This window comes from Schistocerca gregaria, chromosome 8 (assembly GCF_023897955.1).
Source record: "Schistocerca gregaria isolate iqSchGreg1 chromosome 8, iqSchGreg1.2, whole genome shotgun sequence".
Lineage (NCBI taxonomy): Eukaryota > Metazoa > Arthropoda > Insecta > Orthoptera > Acrididae > Schistocerca > Schistocerca gregaria.
Genome location: NC_064927.1, coordinates 273908335 through 273935909, shown reverse-complemented (window position 1 = coordinate 273935909; position 27575 = coordinate 273908335). Strand labels below are relative to the sequence as shown.

The 27575-nt window shown below is 46.3% G+C and overlaps 1 protein-coding gene across 1 annotated transcript in view; it reads right to left on the bottom strand.

Annotated features, from left to right (window-relative positions):
• LOC126284736 (protein TonB-like) overlaps positions 1–27575 on the bottom strand; it is a 134775-nt gene that overhangs the window by 41811 nt on the left and 65389 nt on the right. Inside the window, exon 2 of the mRNA XM_049983873.1 lies at positions 9207–9428. Within this exon, the coding sequence (XP_049839830.1) occupies positions 9207–9428 (222 nt within the window). The remainder of the gene's footprint in view (positions 1–9206; positions 9429–27575) is intronic.

The following is a 27575-nucleotide window of genomic DNA, read 5'->3' as shown; positions in this document are numbered from 1 at the left end:
CTAGCGAAGAGACCATGAGGATAAAATCAGAGAGATTAGAGCCCACACAGAGGCATACCGACAATCCTTCTTTCCACGAATAATTCGAGACTGGAATAGAAGGGAGAACCGATAGAGTTACTAAAGGTACCCTCCGCCACACATCGTCAGATGGCTTGCGGAATATGGATGTAGATGTACTTCATAACAAATGGGGAGAAGGCAATGGTTAACCATCTTGGACATTGCCTAGAACGGCGATGCATTTGCTCCCCTGTGCTCATTTCCTGAGTATGGGACAATCCTGAATTGACATTCTCGTTTAAAAAGGATTATATTCATTAGGTCACGTGAAAATTTTGTGAATCTTTCTGCAAATTTCTTACGGTCGTCCAACGATGATAGTTTCATGTGAACAGAAGCATTGTCAGCGAAAAGTGGTGTAGTGTTGCTGATCCTACCGGAGACGTAGTTTATGTTCATTCAGAACATTATAGGTCCTATCGTGTTTCCTTAGAGCGTACCCGACTTCACTTTCGTTTCTGTAGAACATTCTCCACCCTGTGTAACATACTGGGTTCTGCTAGTCAAATATTCCTGGAGTTGGTCACATAATTGCATCAATTTTTTGCTATACACTATTTGGTCAGAAGTATCTGTGGACATTAATATGGGTTGTGTACACCATTCATCTTTATGACCGTATGAAATCTTCTAGGGGTACATTCAATGAGGTGTCTGAATGTCCATGAAAAAATGGCAGCCCATTCTCCCTCAGGAGGTGAAACCATAGAAGGTAGTGATGTTGGACGCTGGAACCTGGAGCAAAATCGACCTTCTGAATCATCCCAAAAGTGTTCCATTGGGTTGAGGTCGGTCCTTTTGCAGGCCACTCCATTTTAGGAACGTTATCATAGAATAAAAATTGCCTCAAATATTACTTTATGACGGTATGCATTGTCATGCTGATACAGACATCCATGGTCTCCGCGCTGTTCCTCTACTGTATGAGATACACACTGCCGTAAAATATGTCCAAATCCTTCTGCATTTAGAATTTTCTCAAGCGTAATGAGGGGGCCACACTCAACCCCGAAAAACAGAGTTGCATCATGTCCTGTGTAGTTCTCTGTTGGCACTGCACTTGGTGGCAGGTAAATTATTCAGGCATTCGCCAAAAACCAAACCCTTCCTTCGAATTTCCACAGGTTATAGCGTGTTTCATCACTCTAAATCTTTCGTTTCCGGTCACTGTCCAGTGGAGTCGCACTTTACACCAGCTCAAGAGAGCGCTTTGACCACAGAAGAGTGCAGCTTACAAGGGTCTGCGCGACCAGTGGGTCTCATTTTTTTGAGACCCTACGCACGGTCATCTTGCTAGCTGGTCTGCTGGTACTGCTTGCGAACGCACGACTGATTTCTTCTGCAGATTTCCTGCAACTTTTTACAACCACCGTCTCCAATTCTCGTCTGTCCCAATCCATCAATACGCTTGCCTGATATAGATTTAGGTGCGGTTGTTCCTTCACATTTCCACTTTACAAAAAATGGTTCAAATGGCTCTGAGCACTATGGGATTCAACATCTTAGGTCACAAGTCCCTAGAACTTAGACCTACTTAAACCTAACTAACCTAAGGACATCACACACACCCATGCCCGAGGCAGGATTCGAACCTGCGACCGTAGCAGCCTCGCGGTTCCGGACTGCAGCGCCAGAACCGCAAGGCCACTGCGGCCGGCTTCCAGTTTACAGTCATATAACTAACAGTCGACTTGAGCATCTTTACACGGGTTGAAATACCCGTAATGGATTCGTTGCTCAGGTGACATCCAATGAGTAGTCCACGTTCGAAGTCGTAGAGCACTCCTGGCCGATCCATTCTGCTGTTACTGTTTCTCCGCTGACAATACAATCCTCCCCGCCTCGTTTTATACAAGGTGTTCTCACATACCCGTTACAAACTTCTACGATTTCTGCAGGGGAGTGAGTTCCTAATGCTTTGAATAGGAACACATCTCAGGAAACGTACCGTTTCCGTGCTGAAGCAATCGGAAACGTGTTTACTAGGTAGGTATGCAACAGGGTAGTCATGGAGAGGGGGTTGGTTACGTCGGATCGTCATCTGACGTCCATTCTACTCTCTGGCTCGTTCGAGCCCCGTTTACTAACTGTGAATGTTAGAGCAGCACTGTTGAATACAAGTTTGCAAATGTTCAAATGTGTGTGAATTCTTAAGGACCAAACTGCTGAGGTCATCGATTCTTAAGCCTACACACTAAATAACCTAACTTAAATTAACTTATGCTAAGGACAACACACACAACCATGGCCGAGGGACGACTCGCACCTCCGACGGTGGAAGCCACCCGGACCATGACAAGACGCCGTAGACCACGTGGCTATCCCGCGCTGCACAAGTTTGCAGAATACACCGATATGATCCTTCTGAATGGATGAATATATTTTTGCAAACTACACCGACAGGATCCTTCTGAATGGCGGTTCTCACGATAATGGAGGAGATGCTTTTCGCCTTTATCAAGTTCGTTCTCCTGACTCTATCGCACACTCTCCCGCCGCAATTAAGCAACGGCTTCCTTCTCTGTCAGCAGACATGATAGTATGACTGTGGCGCACCAAGAAGACGCCGCACACCCGAACTGGAAGAGGACGTTGAAGAGAACCCGTCAACGAGTCCAAGAGCAATTTCTTGGGCTTTAAAACACGTGGTATATTGGGTCACACCTAATCGATCACTTGTGGTCACGTTACCAACATATTTTCAGATTGCTGTAGCACGGGAATCCAATTCGAAATATTGTCTTCGCACGCCCCTCTACAAATGCTAGAAGTTTGTAAAGGGAATTTCCGACTACCGTGTACTGGCGGGTCCGCCGACCGTGACATCTAGCGGTCAGTTCCACTTTACATAGGGATACCCGGATACATTTGATTAGATAGCTTACGTCCAGTATAAATAAAAGAAGCGGAATCCATGCTGACTGTTTGAGAGAAACGTGCTGTTCTATGTGAACATCATAATTTTAAGCTTCGAATTTGCTGTAGGATAGCAGCAATATTGACCTGTAATTCTGTGCAGCCGATCTTTTACTTTTTTCTAAACAAGACTGGCCTGTGCTTTTTCCAATCACGGGGGGACTATCCATGGCGAAGGAGACTCTCGGATAAATCCGAATAGGAAAGCAATTAATTCCACTACGTTTTCAATATAAACGGTAATTTAGCCCGAGCATTGTGGTTTGTTCGCCTGAAGTACACTCCTGGAAATTGAAATAAGAACACCGTGAATTCATTGTCCCAGGAAGGGGAAACTTTATTGACACATTCCTGGGGTCAGATACATCACATGATCACACTGACAGAAGCACAGGCACATAGACACAGGCAACAGAGCATGCACAATGTCGGCACTAGTACAGTGTATATCCACCTTTCGCAGCAATGCAGGATGCTATTCTCCCATGGAGACGATCGTAGAGATGCTGGATGTAGTCCTGTGGAACGGCTTGCCATGCCATTTCCACCTGGCGCCTCAGTTGGACCAGCGTTCGTGCTGGACGTGCAGACCACGTGAGACGACGCTTCATCCAGTCCAAAACATGCTCAATGGGGGACAGATCCGGAGATCTTGCTGGCCAGCGTAGTTGACTTACACCTTCTAGAGCACGTTGGGTGGCACGGGATACATGCGGACGTGCATTTTCCTGTTGGAAAAGCAAGCTCCCTTGCCAGTCTAGGAATGGTAGAACGATGGGTTCGATGACGATTTGGATGTACCGTGCACTATTCAGTGTCCCCTCGACGATCACCAGAGGTCTACGGCCAGTGTAGGAGATCGCTCCCCACACCATGATGCCGGGTGTTGGCCCTGTGTGCCTCGGTCGTATGCAGTCCTGATTGTGGCGCTCACCTGCACGGCGCCAAACACGCATACGACCATCATTGGCACCGAGGCAGAAGCGACTCTCATCGCTGAAGACGACACGTCTCCATTCGTCCCTCCATTCACGCCTGTCACGACACCACTGGAGGCGGGCCGCACGATGTTGGGGCGTGAGCGGAAGACGGCCTAACGGTGTGCGGGACCGTAGCCCAGCTTCATGGAGACGGTTGCGAATGGTCCTCGCCGATACCCCAGGAGCAACAGTGTCCCTAATTTGCTGGGAAGTGGCGGTGCGGTCCCCTACGGCACTGCGTAGGATCCTACGGTCTTTGCGTGCATCCGTGCGTCGCTGCGGTCCGGTCCCAGGTCGACGGGCACGTGCACCTTCCGCCGACCACTGGCGACAACATCGATGTACTGTGGAGACCTCACGCCCCATGTGTTGAGCAATTCGGCGGTACGTCCACCAGGCCTCCCGCATGCCCACTATACGCCCTCGCTCAAAGTCCGTCAACTGCACATACGGTTCTCGTCCACGCTGTCGCGGCATGCTACCAGTGTTAAAGACTGCGATGGAGCTCCGTATGCCACGGCAAACTGGCTGACACTGACGGCGGCGGTGCACAAATGCTGCGCAGCTAGCGCCATTCGACGGCCAACACCGCGGTTCCTGGTGTGTCCGCTGTGCCGTGCGTGTGATCATTGCTTGTACAGCCCTCTCGCAGTGTCCGGAGCAAGTATGGTGGGTCTGACACACCGGTGTCAATGTGTTCTTTTTTCCATTTCCAGGAGTGTAGTTTTAATTACTTTTCAGTAGCGGGAGTGCTAATATCGATACTCTCGTGTTTGGGATTGTGCAACGGTCAAAACTGATGCGGTACTATCGTTAAGTTTCAATACCTTTGTAATTGAGGTGCAGTCAAAAATTGCGAAATTTAATAATCAAGTCAATTTCCTCCCTTTGCTCTCTAACGTTTATCGAGAACCTCACTTTATCTCCAGCCAATGTAATGAAGGCGCCCGTGATAAGTTTACGACTCTGTGTAATGGAGCTTGGTACAAGGTCCTCGTCGCTGTTGCAATATCGAGTCGCTGCGGTGAGCGCCAGCCTTACAAACGGAACCACCTCTACAGTGCTCAGAAAGATCTCGGACACGCATCAAAAGGGGACAAAGGAGATCTGTTGGTGCGCCGGTACGATACGCCACGGCGAGCGACGGGACACTATGCGGTATTGGGGTCGAGGCCCGGGACCACAGAGAGCTTTCACGGAACCAATCGGCCCGTGCCAAATGTATATCTCGCTCTGCGCGCTCCACTGAGAGAGGCACCCCGTCGAACGCTAAACTGATTCTAAAGCGGTGCCTTTTGAAGTCAGGGCACTCGACAAACACCTCACAACTCTGGCCCTGAAATCACTGCGGGTCTTTATGGATGCGGAATGGCAGAAATAACGCCATCGAGTCTGTCGTATTCCGTCGCGTCACATTACAGTATTATCATAACATGCCAGATCTAGCGTACCCGCTGTTTTACAAAACACGCGACAGCTAGTCTAGCTAGAAGTGGCAGTGAGTCACTTCATGATAAGTCGCAAGAGGAATCTGGGATTAATCTGTCAGCAGCATTTCCCGTTACTGTTGAATGACAATCGAGGTGGTCCTATAATTGTTAATTCTGGTTAAGACCGTTAGAACTACAGTGGATACAGAGTCATGATATACGTGGGTACTATGATCAAAGCAAAAGACTGTATCTTTCCGCAGCGGAGTGGTCCACAACACATCACTGATGAGTGATATTTTAGGAGTCTCAAATATTAATGGTCGACATTATCCAAATGGCAGACGACCTGAAATTAGTGATTTGAGATAAGAACTCAACGCTCGGGAATGAATACTTCAGGCAATATGAGTTGTGTGGCGTATGTTTATAAACGGCTTGTGTTTCATAGGAAAGATATCAACTATGTTGTTGTTGATGGTGTTTGTTGGGTGGTTGTTGTGACAGTGGTGATGGCGTGGGAGAATATGGACTGAGAGTGGCTCAAAGAAATGTAAACCAAAGAAAGACACAGTAATGCCAAGTAGCTGAAATGAGATTAATAATAAACGCATCAAAACTGGGGACCTCGTAGTTGATGAAAAGAAGAAATTTGCTATCTGGGGAGGAAATAAAGTGTGACGAAACAAGGAAGATATAAAAAGAACACTAGTAAAAGCAAAGAGAGCATTCTTCGCAAAAAAGAAGACCACGAATGTTGTAGGCCTTAACTGGAGGAAGAATATGTCGGCATGTACACATGGAGCAGAGTAATGTACAGAAGCGAATTATGGCTGGGGAAAACCTTAAAAGAAGCAAATTGAAATGTGATGCTGCAGACGGATGCCAAAAAGTAAGCGAAAAAGTATGAAATCAGGAGGATCGCCTCAGAAGAAAGGGCTACGTGGTAAACGCTAATTAGAAGAATAACTTCCATGGTGCTAGAGGGCGCCGAACAGGGCAAGAACTGTAGGTGAAGACAGTTAATGAAATGCATCCAACAAATGCCGAAGTGTTCGCGTAAAGCCGGCCTTTGTGGCCGAGCGATTCTAAGCGCTTCAGTTGGGAATCGCGCTGCTGCTATGGTCGTAAGTTCGAATCCTGCCTCGGGCATGGATGTAGGTGATGTCCTTAGGTTAGTTAGGTTTAAGTAGTTTTAAGTTCTAGGGGATTGATGACCACAGCTGTTTAGTCCCATAGTGCTCAGAGCCATTTGAACAATTTTTGTTGCTATAAGTGGTAGTACGACATGATGAAGTTTGTAGAGGTGAGGAAATCGTGGTATTTATTCTAGGCAAGAAGACTGACGACTCTTCCCATTCGCACCGTAGATTCTTCATGACTTCATGAGAACATCGGGATAAAATCGTAAGAACTCTTCCGTTCCAGTACATGATTTAATTGATTTAACGTCTTTAATACAGTGATAGTACAGTGTTTTATAGCTGTTACGGGATAGATAAATCACAGATCTCAAGTGTCGCTGGCTGCTGTATGTCCCATGGGCCACCTACGTAATCGCTTTGCGCCTTCTTTTCATTTATTTACGGCGCTGCTGTAGCTCTCGTATTCGGTCGGGACTGGAGTTTTTAGGCTTTAAGGATTCCTTTCGATACGATTTTTCCTCTGACTTGTGCATTTTTATAATTTCGAATATATTTATCGTGTAATTTTCTATTTAATACCTATTTTCATTTATGGTCTTGCGAATATTTTTATTGTCTCACTTTCCGTATTATAGTGCTGCGAAAGCAGGGACACGACTTAAGTAGTGGGGGGTACGTTGAGTTTTGGGTCTGACGTGAGGCGTGCTGGGTCAGTCATCGCGGCTGTGGTGAGCACAGTGGGGTAGCGGTCATCGCATCTGTCTAGTAAGCAGGGGACAAGGGTTCGAATCCCAGCCCAGCACAAATTTTCAACTTGCCTCATTGGTTTAAATCAGAGCCCAGTAGGGGCTAATGACGTTAATTTCTTCGTGTCTTGAGTGGACAGATGTTTTCAGGTCGAAAAAGCAATACAACTGCAGTCCAGGGTAACTATTACGTTAGTCATGGTCATGTGGAAGAAACTGTGCTACCCCCTGATTTTCGTAGTCTACTGATCTCCTCCTCGCCCCCTCCCCCTCCTTCCGACAGTTCTAATAGACCACTGGACATTAAAATTTCTACACCAAGAAGAAATGTATATGCTAAACGGATACTCATTCGACAAATATATTATACTAGAACTGACATGTTATTACATTTTCACGCAAGTTGGGTGCATAGATCACGAGAAATCAGTATCCAGAACAACCACCTCTGGCCGTAATAATGGCCTAGATACGCCTGGGCATTGATTCAAACAGAGCTTGGAAGGCGTATACAGGTACAGCTGCCCATGCAGCTTCAACACGATGCCACAGCTCATCAAGAATAGTGAATGGTGTATTGTGACGAGCCAGTTGCTCGGCCACCATTGACCAGAAGTTTTCAATTGGTGAGAGATCTGGAGAATATGCTGGCCAGGGCATCAGTCGAACATTTTATGTATCCAGAAAGGCCGGTACAGGACCTGCAACATGCGGTCGTGCATTATCCAGCTGAAATGTAGGGTTTCTTAGGGATCGAATGAGGGATAGAGCCACGGGTCGTAACACATCAGAAATGTAACGTCCACTGTCCAAAGTGTCTTCAATGCGAACAAGAGGTGACCGAGACGTGTAACCAATGGCACCCCATACCATCACACCGGGTGATACGCCAGTATGGCGATGACGAATACACGCTTTCCAATGTGCGTTCACCGCGATGTTGCCAAACACGGATGCGACCATCGTGATGCTGTAAACAGAACCTGGATTCATCCGAATAAATGACGTTTTGCCATTCGTGTACCCACGTTCGTCGTTGAGTACACCATCGCAGGCGCTCCTGTCTGTGATGCAGCGTCAAGGGTAACCACAGCCACGGTCTCCGAGCTGATAGTCCATGCTGCTACAAACGTCGTCGAACTGTTCGTGCAGATGGTTGTTGTCTTGCAAACGTCCCCATCTGTTGAGTCAGGGACCGAGACGTGGCTGCACGATCCGTTACAGCCATGCGGATAAGATGCCTGTCATCTCGACTGCCAGTGATACGAGGCCGTTGGGATCCAGCACGGCGTTCCGTATTACCCTCGTGAACCCACCGATTCCATATTCTGCTAACAGTCATTGGATCCCGACCAATGCGAGCAGCAATGTCGCGATACGATAAACCGAAATCGCGATAGTCTAAAATCCGCCCTTTATCAAAGTCGGAAACGTGATGGTGCGCATTTCTCCTCCTTACACGAAGCATCACAACAACGTTTCACCAGGCAACGCCAGTCAACTGCTGTTTGTGTATGAGAAATCGCCTGGAAACTTTCCTCATGCCAGCACGTTGTAGGTGTCGCCACCGGCGCCAACCTTATGTGAATACTCTGAAAAGCTAATCATTTGCACATCACAGCATATTCTTCCTCTCTGTTAAATTTCTCGTGTGTAGTACGTCATCTTCGTGGTGTAGCAATTTTAATGTCCAATAGTGTAGATCCACTATGCAGAATCCGGGACTGTGACTTTGGATAGCAATGATGTTGGAGATGGAGATGGAGGTGGTGCGTGGTGGTGGTGGTGTTGATGATGATGATGATGATAGTGTAGATAAGGGAGGTAGACTGAAAACCCAAGAGTGAGGGAAGCTTTACGACAGCATAGGTCACGGAGTTGGATAACGCTGGTAATGGTGTGCCAGTGAGAGGTTGCTGGACTCACCGGGTAGCGCTGCTTGGGCAGCGGCTTGAGCCTGAAGCCGAAGGGTGGCTGGTATGCCCTGGCGGGCGGCGGCGGCTGCACCAGGTTGGTGTGCGGCTCGGGGTCCTCGTAGACGGGCGCCGGAGGCACCAGCGGATAGGCGGGCAGCGGCCGCGGCGCCGGGTCCGGGGGAGTGATCGGCTCCAGCTTGCCCGACGGCACCATGATGGCCAGCGACGCCGTCTGCAAGCACACATGGGGCCGGTCAGCTGCGGCGTGAAGCGCCCCGTAAATATCAAAAAGATGCCAGGTCTTACTACACTGGTGTCCAAAGCCTCACGACGAAATAAACTTTTGCGTGGTGTACTGTAAGTAGGCTGTGTAGGTTTTTATGGTGTTAACACCACGTAGCGCTCTGTACGAAAATCACTGAATGTGCTGTGTGTAGTATCTGGCTGGTTGGACTCATTGTTGGAATATTCGCTTGTGTATGAAATGGTCGCAGGTTCGAATCTGTAAAATGGCAAGAACTATGCCCCTTACATGAAGTCATTAAAGATCACCTAACTTACGTTGAGCGAACAGTAGGGCTGAACAAAATGACTGACGAGGCACAATGCTTCTTGTAGAGGTTATAGTATGGACATAGTGGAATAATTAATGTCGTGTGATGGTTTTGAAGTAATTCACATGACATGAAAACTTTGTGGAAACGAGTTGATTTACTGGACGCTAGTTTACCCCAGGGAAGTATTTAGAGTCGACAGTGGCTGGCCGGGGGAGTGGCTAAGGGAAGCGACAATAGGGTGCTTAGGGCGGCTCAAGCTCTGAGAAAGCGGTAACGGTGCGCGGCCTCCAGCCGCCTTATGATGAGTGACAGTGAGTGGGTGGTTGACACCGACTCCATGCTGGTGCACTGGGAAACAGACGGAGAACTTGTACGCCTGTCGATAAATGTCCGCCATCCCGTTACCTTTGAAACATGCGAGAAAGCCGCTCGAAGCTACAGTGGAGTGGTCAACAGAGGTTAAAATATGCGTGTTCGTGACTATAGCAACTTCACGCTGAATTCACGGTCCGCAGAGTCTGAGACAAATCAGGCGAGGAGCGACAGATTGAAATACGCCGGCCTCCGATGGGAACGTAGGACCGAGGAATTTGAAGTACTCTCCTGGGAGTCAGAATTCTGGAAAACTTGGTGTTTGTGCAGACGCTAACTTTGATGGGTGGCCTGGGAGGAGCAAAATAGAAGTTGAGAGGAAGGGAAATTTTGTGGGAATTTGTCCACTTCCCAGAGCAGGCATTGGTCGGCGCTGGGAAGCGACGCATAATTAACGCGACTTGCGCTGCAATTGGCGTAAGTGATTTTGCTGGAGGGGAAACCGAGGCAAAGAGCGGACTGTGAGAAATCTCTGTAGTGGTCTTCCGTTCCCAGCTTGCCTAGAGTGCGGATGTGGCGTTCTTTACTCAGCTTGCCTGAGGAAGAGTGAGCATCCCTGCAGTTTAGGACTTAGCAAATGGAACGATTGAGCTTGGAGATAAAAAGGTTTTGGTTCAGCTATGTACTGAGCAAGATAGCTAGGAGTGAATAGACGAGCGCAGCCTTGCAGCACCACGAGGTCGGCCGACGTCCGCACAACGACGCCGCTCCGCCACGCTGTATTCGGTGATATTGCGCCTGGTCCGGCCACTGATTAATTTGTCGGATCACGTCGGGTTTCATGGGCCGTGTATTGTAGAATTCTTCTCGCACTTCGCATTGCCAACCGCGGTGGTCTAGCGGCTCTAGGCGCGCAGTCCGGAACCGCGCGACTGCTACGGTCGCAGGTTCGAATCTGCCTCGGGCATGGATGTGTGTGATGTCCTTAGGTTAGGTAGGTTTAAGTAGTTCTAAGTTCTAGAGGACTGATGACCACAGATGTTAAGTCCCATAGTCCTCAGAGCCATTTCGAACTTCGCATTACGCCTGGGTCAGTCGACAGAAATTACTTTTGAGTTGTCGCTCTCTACTCCACGCAAACGCAATTTATTACCACTGCTTGATAGGAGAGTCTTGTAATGTGATGATTGAAGGTCGGGAGTGAAAAAATAGATTTGTGCTAATCGACTGCATCTGTTTTCAATCAAGTAGTTCAAATTCCAAGTTACTTTCTTAATTAATTTTATGTTCAACATTTGCATCTGGTGTTCAATAGCTGAATATACACCAATGTGCACCCCTTTTTAATTAAAAAGTGATCAATTCTGAATAAATTAATGTCAACACTGCCACCGCAGTTCAATCAGGAGTCACAGGGCCACATTACTTTTTTGCGTTATCCGATATTGCGGCAGTTTTGCACTCTCTGTTGATCTGTTAGTCAATTACCTGGGGTGAACACACACCAAAACCAGATAAGTGACGGGTGGGGTGTTACAAACCCTGCCTCGGACATGGATATATGTGATGTCCTTAGGTTAGTTAGCTTTAAGTAGTTTTAAGTCTAGGGGTTGATGACCTCAGATATCAAGTCCCATAGTGCTTAGAGCCATTTGAACCATTTCGCTTGTGCAGTGTTGGGCAGTTGGATGTGAACAGCACGTAGCGTTGGGCATTTGGAGGTGAGCCGCCAGCAGTGGTGCATGTGGAAAGAGAGATGCCAGAGTTTTGAGAGCGAACGATCTGGACGTGTGTCCGTCAGAAAAGGAAATTTGTAAGACTGAATGTCATGAACTGATATATATATATATATATATATATATATATATATATATATATATATATATATATATATTATGACTTTTGAACACTATCAAGGGAAATACATTGTTCGTTCTCTATCAAAATCTTTCATTTGCTAACTATGTCTGTCAGTAGTTAGTGCCTTCAGTAGTTAGAATCTTTTATTTAGCTGGCAGTAGTGGCGCTCGCTGTATTGCAGTAGCCGGCCTTAGTGGCCGAGCGGTTCTAGGCGCTTCAGTCTGGAACCGCGCGACCGCTACAGTCGCAGGTTCGAATCCTGGGCATGGATGTGTGTGATGCCCTTGGGTTAGTTAGGTTTACGTAGTCCTAAGTTCTAGGGGACTGATGACCTCAGATGTTAAGTCCCATAGTGCTCAGAGCCATTTGAACCATTTTGTATTGTAGTAGTTCGAGAAACGAAGATTTTTGTGACGTAAGTGATTCATGAAAGGTATAGGTTATTATTAATCAGGGCCATTCTTTTGTAGGGATTATTGAAATTCAAACTGCGTTGCGCTACAAATATTATGTGCCGATTTTGTGATAATTGGAATAAGTAAAGAGAGAAATGTCTGAGTACGTTCTGTTTTCCTCAGCTGTTTGAAAATCAGATAACATAGAAGTTTACCAGCACAGTCATTCTTAATTTTCAAAGGGAGTGTTTCGGTATCACTATCAAGACACATAGCTCGGTGAAACTTGAACCATACGCAGAAAGAACAGCTACAGTATGGTATAGTAGTAATGAAACAAATACGCAAAGTGCCGAACAGAAGTGACATTTGTACCGAAAGACAGTGATTTTACTGAAGTCACCGCGATTCGTGATGGTCCCCTGGACATTACAAGAGATAGAACATGATTCTTACCCCGACAAGTGTCAGTCCAACCCTGGTGTTTTTTGACCGCTGCAGTGCATCCGCTATCGCATAGAGATAGCCCGCTGCCACCAATCTAAATTCAGCACTAGACCTAGTAGAGCACTTGAGAGAAATATACTTTGAAGGGTCACTGTGTCCCCGAAGCATTGTGTTACTGCTCTCTCGCTGTGTGTGAAGTAAATTTATGTGAAAGTGGCGCGGTGAAATGACATTATACTATGGAAGATGGTAGAAGAACTCAGTCTTGAAAGTGGCATAAGTGACTTTCCTGGTGAAAGCGATTCTGAAGCTAATGCTCCTGCAGCAGTTATGGACAATGCCGAAACTGATCAGTCTGCCGAATCTTCAGGCAGCGAAGAAAAAGGAACAGTCGTCCACGGTAAGAATGGTCATTGATGGAAGACAGTGCAATTTCGTGACCATTGTCAGTGAAGCCTATTACAGGACCTCGTTTAAACTCAGTGAGATGATAATGGCATCTTTGTCTTCTTAGAGGCAATCTTGACTAACATCAGCTCACCACGTACAATCTCAAAGGTATCAAACGCTCACGATTGTTACAGCGTGTATTTATAGTAAACATGTTTTGCATCCTCATAGTGGCGCTGCTATGGACACTCTTACGTGACTAGTGCGAAATTTGATCAGTCGTCACCTTTCAGATGTTGAAACACACGTACGAACTTATGTCGCACAACTCCTTCTAGGTGTTGCGACTCTTTTTCGCCAGTGTATATCTGGAGGAAACGAGTCGAGCACAACGAAAAATAGGCTGAGAAATAAACTTTTATTGTTGCAAAAATAATTTATTTCACCGTATGATTTCGCCTTCGTAATTACGCAGCTTTGTGAGCTATTGTTGCCGTTATAAATTTCGGATAAAGTTAATATAGTCAGCCAATTTTACGAGGATTAATGACACGTGAAGTAAGTCTGCATGGCATTGTTTTGTATTTTTTGCGAATAGGGAATAGAGTTCTGTTCATGGTGCAGAACACATTACTCGCGAGCATGTCAGATTTATCGTCTCGCTGAGGCCATTCTATGTAAATGCCTGTCGACCTTGGGGGCAGAGCAAGCTGTAATCTGCATCGGGAGATTTGCCAACTTGGCACCAAATATACATTTCTATCGGACTGCATGCCTTTCCTCGTTTCTTCGTAGTACTGTTTCGGCTACCATGGATGATGGACGCTGTTGACATTCTTTCTAATACAAGAACAGGTACTTTGTTTTTACTACGAAAACAATAAAAACTGTGAGTATCATCACAGCTTTAATTTTGGCCTACATAGCTACATTGCTACTGATGTCATTTTTCATAAATTGTTCACCCTCTTACACATTTTATCACACGTTTTGCAAAATGTGATCTTCAAATAATCTTAGTTTAATTTAATTTCCAAGTCTTTTCTTAAAGGCATCTCTCCATAACACCCACTATTCACAATGCGATTTCTAAGATAAATTTAGCCACGAAGTTGTTGTTTTCAACCAAAGTTGAGGGCAAGCAAACCACCTGTCTGCCTGCTAGACACACTGGAACTACATGTAGATTTGTGGTCTGGGGTGTGATGTCGCATGACAACAGGAGCACTCGTGATTATTCCATGCACTGTAAATGCAAATTTGTACGTCAGTCTGGAGATTCGACCTGTCGTGCTGACATTCATGAACAGTATTCCAGCGGATGTTTTCCAGCAGGATAACGCTCACTCACATACCGCTGTTGTAACCCAACACGCCATATTGTATTACCATATCTGTCTGCGGTCTAGCACATGTGGGATATCATCACACGACAACACCAGCGTCATCCACAAACACCATTAACGACCCATGCGTTGACCAATCAAGTATAAGAGGCATTGGGCTCCGTCCCACAAACTGACGACCGGCATCTGTACAACTAAAAGCAAGCACGTCTTGCGTTCAACATTCTAGCGACTACACCAGTTATCAATGTACCAGCATTTCACATTTGCAATCGATTATCTGGCACTTACAATACATTAACTGTGATCTTGCAATATTAATCATTAAAATATATAACCTAGCCAAAAATAACTCCGAAATCATTACTCTACATTAATTTTTTTTAAGTTGCGTTTTTTCTCCACCAATGTATTTAAAATTTTTAGACTCTCAAAAACGTATATAAAAGATAACTGATCTTTAGAGAAGTTTTGTTCCTCAGTGTATTTGTTGAGGTCCTCGTGTGAGAAAACATCATACTGTGTGGATGCTTTTAGCTTCTTTGTTGACATTTGGTGATTGTACGAACATCAAACAAGTGTTGCATCTCCCCAGTTCCCAGAACTCCTGAAGATAGGTGTTGATTGCGGATATTGTATCACAGACACAGTCACTTTGACTCTTCAGAGATGTGACTAAACCCGCTCAAAGATGTAAACAGCCATGCATGAGCATCGCCTATTAGACGGAGAGGGTGCGACAGCCGATCAGTTCCAGTCATTCCACCAGTAAGGAGGTACACGGCTCGTGTTGTCTGTAGCTCAACAATGCCTAGACGGTCAGTACCGCGGTTCGATCGCGTCCGCGTTGTTGCTTTCTGCCAGGAAGGGGTCTGAACAAGGGAAGTGTCCTGGCGCCTCGGAGTGAACCAAAGCGATGTTGTCCGGACATGGAGGAGATACAGAGGGACAGGAACTGTCGATGACATGCCTCGCTAAGGCCGCACGAGGGGTTACTACTGCAGTGTATGACCGCTCGGAGGAGCCCTGACAGTAACTCCACCATGTTGGATAGTGCTTTCCTGCAGCCACAGCCAAGGCGAGGTCCATCTTTGCAACCACGATACCATGCAGCGTGGTACAGTTGGGCCCAACAACATGCCGAATGGACCGCTCAGGATCGGTTTCAAGTTCTCTTCACCGATGAGTGTCGCATATGCCTTCAACCAGACAATCGTCGGAGACGTGTTTGGAGGCAATCCGGTCAGGCTGAATGCCTCAGACGCACTTTCCAGCGAGTGCACCAAGGTGGAGAGTCCTTGCTGTTTTGGGGTGGCATTGTGTGGGGCTGACGTACGCCGCTGGTGGTCATGGAAGACGCCGTAACAGCTCCACGATAGGTGAATGCCATCCGCCAACCGATAGTGCAACCATATCGGCAGCCTAATGGCGAGGCATTCGCGCCCGCATCGTGCACATCTTGTGAATGACTTCCTTCAGGGTACCGAAATTGCTCAACTAGAGTAGCCAGCATGTTCTCCAGACATGAACCCTATCGAACATGCCTGGGATAGACTGAAAAGGGCTATTTACGGACGACGTGAACCACCAACCACTCTGTGAGATCTACGCCGAATCGCCGTCGAGGAGTGGGACAATATGGACCAACAGTGCCTTGATGTACCTGTGGATAGTATGCCACGACGAACACAGGCTTCCAACAATTCAAGAGGACGTGCTACTAGGTATTAGGCGTGTTGGTATGTACAGAAATCTGTGCCACCACCTCTGAAGGTCTCGCTCTATGGTGGTAGAACATGCAATGTGTGGTGTTTATGAGCAATAAAAAGGGCGGAAATGACGTTTATGTTGATCTCTGTTCCAATTATCTGTACTGGTTCCGGAACTGTGTATATCACACATGGTCTTATTCAGAATGTGCAGTTAGTGTAAGCACCATTTTCAAGGACGATATTTCTGATCTGCATTGCCGTAGTCTACAGGATAAACGTCGTTATAGGGGAAGAATACATCGCATGTAAAGATGTCAGAAATTAGCCTCAGGCAAGACCGGTTTTGGTTCCAGTGGCGTGTAAGACCACGCGAGGCAATAGTGTCCCAACGACTCATTTCAGAAGACAGATGAAGAAAGGGAGATCTACATTTACGGCATTTGTAGACTTGGAGCTAGAATTTGACAAGACCGTCTGAAACACACTGCTTGAAATTGTGGAAGTAGTAAGAATACAATACAGGGAGCTAAAAATTATCTACAACTTATACAGAAACAGTTATAAGAATCGAAGGATGTGAAACGGAAGCACTAACTGAGATGATGGCCGATATCGATCGCGGCTCAGAGGTTGTACAACTCCCGGTAGACGATAACCACCAGGGGTGTAATTGGCATGTCACGTACGCCGAGCTGCTCGCTGCAGCGGGGCCTGGCCGGCAGCTGTGACTCAGCGTAGTATAATCCATCCCACGAGATGCTGTCAGTCACGCCATTATGGCTATTAGATTTCGGCCTTACATTGTACCTGGACTTCGTTGTTGTTGTTATTGGCTTACAGTATTCTGCTCTCGATGAACTCGACATAGTTTATCAACTAAATATTTATATCTGGAGCCGACAAGAAACCTGTCGGCTATGTTACTGAATCTACACGTTGATCAAGCAATAATGGAAGCAAAAGAGGAACTGGAAATACAATTAATGACAGGAGAGAAGAAATAAAAGCTAAGATTTAATGATGACATTATAATTCTGTCACACACACCAAAATTTTTGGAGGATCAATAGAATTGTATGGATAAGTGTCTTGAAAAGAGGTTACAAGACGAGTATCAACAAAAGTAAAATAACTGCTACGGTGCTCAATGGCTAGCACATCTGCCTAGTAAGCAGAGGACGTGTTTCTTCAGCTTCTATCATATGAAACAAGGGTAAAGGTATGTAGTCGAATTAAATCAGGCGACACGGAGGGAATTGGTTTAGGTCGTGAGACCCTATAAGTGGTAGCTGAATTCTGGTATTTGACCAGATCAATAAGTAATGTTAAAAATATATCGGCTCAACCACTTGTTTATAGTGTAAAACACTAAGATTGACGCGTTTCGGAAGTCAAGCTTCCATCATCAGAATAATAAAAAGTAAAAGAACCTGTTAAAACTCGCTAAAATGAAACATGCACCAGCCATAATAAAATTGATGGCCACGATGTTTTAATATTATTATCAATTTTATTGTGCCTGGTGCATGTTCCATTTTAGCGAGTTTTAACAGGTTCTTTTACTTTTTATTATTTATCTGATGATGGAAGCTTGACTTCCCAAACGCGTCAATCTTAGTGTTTTACACTATAAACAAGTGATTGAGCCGATATATTTTTTAACATTGACATTCACAACCACGACCTCCCATCCAGTATGGATAAAATCAAAGTTCAATAAGTAATGATGGTCGAAGTAAAGAAGATACAAAATACAGACGATACCAATAAAATCTTTTCTGAAAAATACAAATTTGTTAACATCTGACATGAACTCCTGCTTGAGGGTAGCCTTGTACAAACAGTCAAGAAGAGAATAGAAGCTTTTCAAATGTGGTGCTATAGCAGAATGTTGAAGATTAGACTGATAGGTTGGATACGTAATGAAGAGATACTGACTCGAATCAGGGAGAAAAAATATTTATAGCACAACTTGACTAAAAGAAGGGATCCGTTGACAGGACCATCCGAGTCATGAAGAAATAGTCTATTTGGTAATGGAAGGAAGTGTGTGTGCGCGCGAGAAGGGAGTGAAGGTAACATTGTGGAAGGTGAGCAAGTATTGACCACTGCATGCAGGTTGAAAAGGATGTAGGTCGCAATAGTTATATTTTGATGGAGAAATTTGCACAGGATAGCGAGCAAGGCGACCTGAATGAAATCAGTCTTTGAATTGAAAATCAAAACAACAACAACAAAAACAACAGTCAGTCGCATGAAGGATGCGTGGGACACGTTGGTGAGATGAGTTACTAACCTTCAACTACCATCAGAAGATATTTCTGATATCCATACAACGCTATCTTAGGAACAAGTTTGATTGCTAAGAGAGTTTTTTGACAGCCTCTTACACAACATACACTATGTGATCAAAAGTACCCGGACAGCCCAAAAAACATATGTTTTTCATATTAGGTGCATTGTGCTGCCACCTACTGCCAGGTACTCCATATTAACGACCTCAGTAGTCATTAGACATCGTGAGAGAGCAGAATGTGGCGCTCCGCGGAACTCACGGACTTCGAACGTCGTCAGATGATTGGGTGTCACTTGTGTCATACGTCTGTAGCCGATGCGTCCACACTCCTAAACAACCCCAGGTCCACTGTTTCCGATGTGATAGTCAAGTGAAACCTGAAGCGACACGTGGAGCACAAAATCGTATAGGCCGACCTCGTCTGTTGACTGACTGAGACAGCAGACAGTTGAAGAGGGTCTTCATGTATAATAGGCAGACATCGATCCAGATCATCACACAGGGATTCCAAACTACATCAGGATCCGCTGCAAGTAATAAGCGTTAGGCGGGAGGTGAGAAAACTTGGATTTCATGGCCGAGCCGCTGCTCATAAGCCACATGTCACGCCGGTAAATTCCAAACTATGCCTCGCTTGATGTAAGGAGCGTAAACATTGGACGATTGAACAGTGGAAAAACGTTGTGTGGAGTGACGAATCACGGTACACAGTGTGGCGATCCGACGGCAGGGTGTGGGTATGGCGAATGTCCGGTGAACGTCATATGCCAGTGTGTTTAGTGCCAACAGTAAAATTCGAAGGCAGTGGTGTTATGGTGTGGTCGTGTATTTCATGGAGGGGGCTTGCACCCTTGTTGTTTTGCGTGGTACTATCACAGCACAGGCCTACATTGATGTTTTAAGCACATTCTTGCTTCCCACTGTTGAAGAGCAATTCAGGGATGACGATTGCATCTTTCAATACGGTGGAACACCTGTTCATAATGCACTGCCTGTGGCGGAGTGGTTACACGACAATAACATACCTGTAATGGACTGGCCTGCACAGAGTCCTGAGCTGAATGCTACAGAACACCTTTGGGATGTTTTAGAACGCCGGCTTCGTGACAGGCCTCACCGGCCGACATCGATACCTCTCCTCAGTGCAGCATTCCGTGAAGAATGGACTGCCATTCCCCAAGAAACCTTCCAGCACCTGATTTAACGTGTGCCTACGAAAGTGGAAGCTGTCATCAAGGCCGAGAGTGGGCCAACACCATATTGAATTCCAGCATTATCGATGGAGGGCACCACGACCTTGTAAGTCATTTTCAGCCAAGTGTCCTGATACTTTTGATTACACAGTGTATCATGTGGCTGCTACGCAAATGTGCCATATCCCCTGTTAACTGTCTTGTTTTCGTGGAAGAAGTTCTCCTGTTTTGTTGCTCTACAGTAAAGAGGACAGTCTAGGCCCAGACGTGAGAGAGACATCGTCTTCTGGATGTCTGACACCGAGTCCAGCTTCTGGAACTCCAATACACTGTAAACCTAGTGTAAGGTTTACAGTATCTTTACTTTCAGAAAATTTTTAATGTTTTCGGGATGCTGTTGTTTTGTGGTTCACTAAAGACCTGTTTTACAACCATTTCGACTTCCTGCTGCGGAATTAACCTATCTTTCTTAATTAGGGTTGACTTTTGGACAGTAGAGCATTTGCCATTGAGCGCTATCACGATATCGCTCGGGTACGTCACAAGTCAATTTTCAGAATTGTCGCCTAACATGTGCCAATAAGGGAAGTCTTTAGGCAGCCGAAGTCACAGTTAGGAAACTACGTTTCGTAATCCGCACAGGGGGAAAGTGTAGACGGAGAAGGGTTGGGCGGCGCCGCGCTTGTCTTGATTGAAATTTCCCCCGGCGTCCCGCTTTATATGCAAACAGTTGACTTGGCAAGCCCTGGTGCTAGCGCTACGTACAGCCCGAAACACGTTCCGAATGCACGCCCGTCTTAATTTTCGGCGGCTTCCTGGTTTATCGAATGCCAATCGCGTCCTTTGCTGGCGACCAATGGAAGTTTTGGGCCCAAAAAACACGCTCGCGACGCTCCGTTGCTCGAATAATAATAAACATTCTGCCCGTTTGTTTTATAGGGTGTCTGTGCGGGTACTAAGCTGGCAGTAGATTATCTAGAAAGTATTATAGACGTGAAACTGCTGGTAGAAACCTTACATTACGACACAGTCGCATTCCATGCGCTATCAAAAATGATCATACTGTCAAAATCGAAGACAACAACTAGTAAATACACTCCTGGAAATGGAAAAAAGAACACATTGACACCGGTGTGTCAGACCCACCATACTTGCTCCGGACACTGCGAGAGGGCTGTACAAGCAATGATCACACGTACGGCACAGCGGACACACCAGGAACCGCGGTGTTGGCCGTCGAATGGCGCTAGCTGCGCAGCATTTGTGCACCGCCGCCGTCAGTGTCAGCCAGTTTGCCGTGGCATACGGAGCTCCATCGCAGTCTTTAACACTGGTAGCATGCCGCGACAGCGTGGACGTGAACCGTATGTGCAGTTGACGGACTTTGAGCGAGGGCGTATAGTGGGCATGCGGGAGGCCGGGTGGACGTACCGCCGAATTGCTCAACACGTGGGGCGTGAGGTCTCCACAGTACATCGATGTTGTCGCCAGTGGTCGGCGGAAGGTGCACGTGCCCGTCGACCTGGGACCGGACCGCAGCGACGCACGGATGCACGCCAAGACCGTAGGATCCTATGCAGTGCCGTAGGGGACCGCACCGCCACTTCCCAGCAAATTAGGGACACTGTTGCTCCTGGGGTATCGGCGAGGACCATTCGCAACCGTCTCCATGAAGCTGGGCTACGGTCCCGCACACCGTTAGGCCGTCTTCCGCTCACGCCCCAACATCGTGCAGCCCGCCTCCAGTGGTGTGGCGACAGGCGTGAATGGAGGGACGAATGGAGACGTGTCGTCTTCAGCGATGAGAGTCGCTTCTGCCTTGGTGCCAATGATGGTCGTATGCGTGTTTGGCGCCGTGCAGGTGAGCGCCACAATCAGGACTGCATACGACCGAGGCACACAGGGCCAACACCCGGCATCATGGTGTGGGGAGCGATCTCCTACACTGGCCGTACACCTCTGGTGATCGTCGAGGGGACACTGAATAGTGCACGGTACATCCAAATCGTCATCGAACCCATCGTCCTACCATTCCTAGACCGGCAAGGGAACTTGCTGTTCCAACAGGACAATGCACGTCCGCATGTATCCCATGCCACCCAACGTGCTCTAGAAGGTGTAAGTCAACTACCCTGGCCAGCAAGATCTCCGGATCTGTCCCCCATTGAGCATGTTTGGGACTGGATGAAGCGTCGTCTCACGCGGTCTGCACGTCCAGCACGAACGCTGGTCCAACTGAGGCGCCAGGTGGAAATGGCATGGCAAGCCGTTCCACAGGACTACATCCAGCATCTCTACGATCGTCTCCATGGGAGAATAGCAGCCTGCATTGCTGCGAGAGGTGGATATACACTGTACTAGTGCCGACATTGTGCATGCTCTGTTGCCTGTGTCTATGTGCCTGTGGTTCTGTCAGTGTGATCATGTGATGTATCTGACCCCAGGAATGTGTCAATAAAGTTTCCCCTTCCTGGGACAATGAATTCACGGTGTTCTCATTTCAATTTCCAGGAGTGTATATACGAAGACACTAACTTGTTCTAGAAAGAACAGTTACTGTTGATAACCGTGCTGCTTTTTCCTGGAATAAATGATGAGTAGCTGAAAACCTCAGCTGCTGACAGGTGTTGTTGATATACCTCGAGGTGGACAGCTGAAAATGCATGCCCCGACCGGGACTCGAATCCGGGATCTCCTGCTTACATGGCAGACGCTCTATCCATCTGAGCCATCGAGGACACAGATGAATAGCCCGACTGCAGGGACTCATCCCTTGCACGCTTCCCGTGAGACTCACATTCCCAACAGTCCACAATCCTACATATGTATTGTACCTTATAGACATTTGCCCACCCTGGATCACAGTTGGGAATGTGAGTCTCACAGGAAGCGTGCAACGGATAAGTCCCTGCAGTCGGGCTATTCATCTGTGTCCTCGATGGCTCAGATGGATAGAGCGTCTGCCATGTAAGTAGGAGATCCCGGATTCGGGTCCCGGTCGGGGCACACATTTTCAGCTGTCCACATCGAGGTATATCAACAACACCTGTCGGCAGCTGAGGTTTTCAGTTAGTCATCATTTAAACTAGTAAATAGTCGAACTTCGAGCGAACTGTCGGGTGTCTGTAATGTGCCACAATATTTCAGTGCAGTGCCATCTTCCTGTGAATACTGGCGAAATCATACTGAGCTCCCGTGTTAAATACCCAAACGACACATGCGCGATATAACCATTTGTCGCTGCACTACATCTACATCTACGTGATTACTCTGTTTTTCACAATAAAGTGCCTGGTTGAGGGTTCAGTGAATCACCTTCATGCTGTCTCTCTACCGTTCTACTCTCGAACGACAAACGAGAAAAACGAGCACTTAAATTTTTCTGCGCGAGCCCTGATTTTTCTTATTTTATCGTGATGACCATTTCTCTCCTTGTAGGTGGGTGCCAACAGAATGTTTTCGCAATCGGAGGAGAAAACTGGTGATTGAAATTTCATGAGAAGATCCCGTCGCAACGAAAAACGCCTTTGTTTCAATGATTGCCACTCCAATTCACATATCATATCTGTGACACTATCTCCTCTATTTCACGATAATACAAAACGAACTGCCCTTCTTTGTACTTTTTCGATGTCATCCGCCAGTCCCACCTGATGTAGATCCCACACCGCACAGCAATACTCCAGAATAGGGCCGCACAGCAATACTCCAGAATAGGGCGGACAAGCGTGGTGTAAGCAGCCTCTTTAGTAGACCTGTTGCTCGTTGTAGGTGTTCGGCCAGTGAATCGCAGTCTTTTGTTGCTCTACCCACAATATTATCGATGTGATCGTTCCAATTTAGGTTATTTGTAATCGTAATCCCGAAGTATTTAGTTGAGTTTACAGCCTTCAGATTTGTGTGACTTATCGCGTAATCGAAATTTTGCTGATTTCTTTTAGTACTTTTCGCACCACACAGATATCTTATCTAAATCATTTTACAAGTCGTTTTGATCGTCTGATGACTTTACAAGACGGTAAATGACAGCATCTTCTGCAAACAGTCAAAGACGGCTACTCAGATTGTCAACTATCTCGTTAATATAGAGCAGGAACAATAGAGGGCCTATAACACGCTTGTGAGGCACGGTGTCGAAAGCCTTCTGAAAATCTAAAAATATGGAATCATCTCATGTCGATAGCACTTATTACTTCATGAGCTAGTTGTGTTTCACAAGAACGATATTTTCTGAATCCGCGCTATGTGTCAATAAATCGTTTTCTTCGAGATGCTTCATAATGTTCGAATACAGTATATGTTCTAAAACCCTACTGCAAATCAACGTTAGTGATATAGCCCAGTAATTCAGCGGATTACTCCTACTTCTCTTTTTGGGTATTGGTGTGACTTGAGCAATTTTCCAGTCTTTAGGTACGGATCTTCCTGTGAGCGAGTGGTTGTATAAAATTGCTAAATATGGAGCTATTTTATCAGCATACTCTGAGAGGAACCTGACCGGACCGGAGGCCTTGCCTTTATTAAGTGATTTAAGCTGCTTTGTTACACCGAGGATATCTGCGTCTATGTTTCTCATATGTGCTTGAGAGCATGGGTTTCTGCTGGAAGTCTGTGCACTGCACCCTGCGTCCTATGTGATGTAAGCTCAAGTCAACGACATCTGTCGACCATCTTCGCACAGTAAAATCGCAGATCGACGCCTATAACAGGATTCTATGAAGAGTTCAACATGATTAATTGATGATACTGTTTCAAAAGTTTGACGTATGGAGCACAACTTTTGTTTTGCTGTACTTAATCGAATGCTAATATTCAGTGATAGTGTACTTGCTGGTTTGGAGGAGCCAAGTACTTCGCTGGTGTTTCATGCTGCGATTCTTAAACGTACGCGTCTGTTGCCCTATACCGGCTGTTTCTGCTGTGGGTCGTCAGGGGCATTTTATCTGTTTAGACAGATGGCGGTAATTCGTCTTTTTCAACTTGTAGCCGGAGTCAGCCCAAACAAATACTGCTCATTATGTCTTCCATACAGAAAGCGTTGATTTGTTTCCCATTAGAAACAAATTGATTCTGAAATCGGAAGTTTACGTGCCTGTTTGATAAAGTGGTCCAAAGTTAGTCCATCGAGTTACTCGGCTTATCGATATGTATTAATAGAAACAGTAAAACGTGTATAATAATCAGTACTCCAGCAGCGACTGATCAGCGCTTCTGCTGGACGGTAGCATTCAGCGCGAGCCAGGGCGATGCTGCGGCTGATGGAGTTCTGACTATTCTTCGCGTTTTGCTGTCCCTCTTTATACACGTTGGTGAATGGGATATCGAACTAAACTAGTTTGGGCGCGCTCCATCGAATGGGCACGTAAAATTCCACTTATAAAATAAGTTTCTTGATAAGGTGAAACAAACTGACGCCTTCCATCGACGTCATAAGAAAGATGTGTGGAGCTGTATATATTTGTGCTGACTTCGGCTACACGTTACAATAAAGAAATAACGGATATCTGACGAAACACCAGAGAAAATGCGCCCGACGACTCTTGAGAGAGACACAATGTCTAAAAATTGCCACATCGCTCAGAGTTCTACAAACACCTGCCCTGCGCAACTTCCCCTTTGTCTTTGATAGATCCCAAAAGTGCCGAGACTTTCGCTGTAGGACGGATGATCACTTGAACGTCATACCTTCTCGAGATGTTCGAATATAATGACTTTTCTGGAGACTAGAAATCTACTCTGTAGGAATCAGCATGGGTTTCGAGAAAGACGGTCGTGTGAAACCCAGCTCGCGCTATTCGTCCACGAGACTCAGAGAGCCATAGACACGGGTTCACAGGTAGATACCGCGTTTCGTGACGTCCACAAGGCGTTCGATACAGTTCCTCACGGTCGTTTAATGAAGGAAGTAAGAGCATATGGACTATCAGACCAATGGTGTGATAGGATTGAAGAGTTCCTCGATAACAGAACGCAGCATGTCATTCTTAATGGAGAGAAGTCTTCCGACGTAAGAGTGATTTCGGGTGTCCCGCAGGGGAGTGTCATATGACCGTTGCTATTCACAATATACATAAATGACCTTGTTGATGACATCGGAAGGTCACTGAGGCTTTTTGCAGATGATGGTGTGGTGTATCGAGAAGATGTAACAATGGAAAATTGTACTGAAATACAGGAGGATCTGCAGCGAAATGACGCATAGTGCAGGGAATGGCAATTGAATCTCAATGTAGACAAGTGTAATGTGCTGCCAATACATAGAAAGATAGTTCCCTTATCATTTAGCTACAAAATAGCAGGTCAGCAACTGGAAGCAGTTAATTCCATAAATTATCTGGGAGTACGCATTAGGAGTGATTTAAAATGGAATGATCATATAAAGTTAATCGTCGGTGAAGCAGGTACCATACTGAGATTCATTTGAAGAATCGTAAGGAAATGCAATCCGAAAACAAAGGAAGTAGGTTACAGTACGCTTGTTCGCCCACTGCTTGAATACTGCTGAGCGGTGTGGGATCCGTACCAGATAGGGTTGATAGAAGAGATAGAGAAGATCCAACGGAGAGTAGCGCACTTCGTTACAGGATCATTTAGTAATCGCGAAAGCGTTACGGAGATGATAGATAAACTCCAGTGGAAGACTCTCCAGGAGAGACGCTCAGTAGCTCGGTACGGGCTTTTGTTGAAGTTTCGAGAACATGCTTCACCGAAGAGTCAAGCAGTATGTTGCTCCCTCCTACGTATATCTCGCGAAGAGACCATGAGGATAAAATCAGAGAGATTAGAGCCCACACAGAGGCATACCGACAATCCTTCTTTCCACGAACAATACGAGACTGGAATAGAAGGGAGAACCGATAGAGGTACTCAAGGTACCCTCCGCCACGCACCGTCAAGTGGCTTGTGGAGTATGGATGTAGATGAAGATGTACTTCATAAAAAAAGGGAAGAAGGCAATGGTTAACCATCTAGGACATTGCCTAGAACGGCGATGCATTTGCTCCCCTGTGCACATTCCCTGAGTATGAGACAATCCTGAATTGACATTCTCGTTTAAAAAGGATTAAATTCATATAAGAACGGGACCAACGACGACTGAAGGGAATCGTTCAACGTGACAGAAGAGCAACTCTTCCGCAGATTGCTGTAGATTTCAATGCTGGTCGATCAAAGAGTCTCAGCGTGCGAACCATTCAATGAAACATCATCGATATACGCTTTCGAAGCCGATGACTTGGTGACTGCACGATACAAAGCTTTACGCCTCTCCTGGGTCCGTCAATGGATTGCTGATGACTGGAAACATGTTGCCTGATCGGACGAGTCTCGTTTCGAATTTATCGAGCGGATGGACGTGTACGAGTATGGAGACAACCTCACAAATGCACGGACCCTGGATGTCAGCAGGGGACTGTTGAAGCTGATGGGGCTCTGTAACTGTGTAGGGCGTGTGGAGTTGGAGCGATGTGGGATCCCTGATACGTCCAGATACGGCTCTGACAGGTGACACGTACGTAAGCATCCTGTCTGGTCAGCTGAATTCATTCATGTCCATTGTGCATTCCGACGGACCTGGACAATTCCAGCTGGACAATGCGACACCTCACACGTCCAGAATTGCTACAGAGTTCCTCCAGGAACACACTTATGAGTTTAAACACTTCCACTGGTTACCAAACTCCCCGTACATGAAGATTATTGAGCAAATCTGGGTTGCCTTGCAACGTGCTGTTCAGAAGAGGTCTCCACCCCCTCGTACTCTTGCGGATTTAAGGACAACACTGCAGGATTCATGGCGTCAGTTCTCTCCAGCACTACTTCAGCCATTAGTGGATTGCATGCCAGGTAGTGTTGTGGCAGTTCTGCGTGCT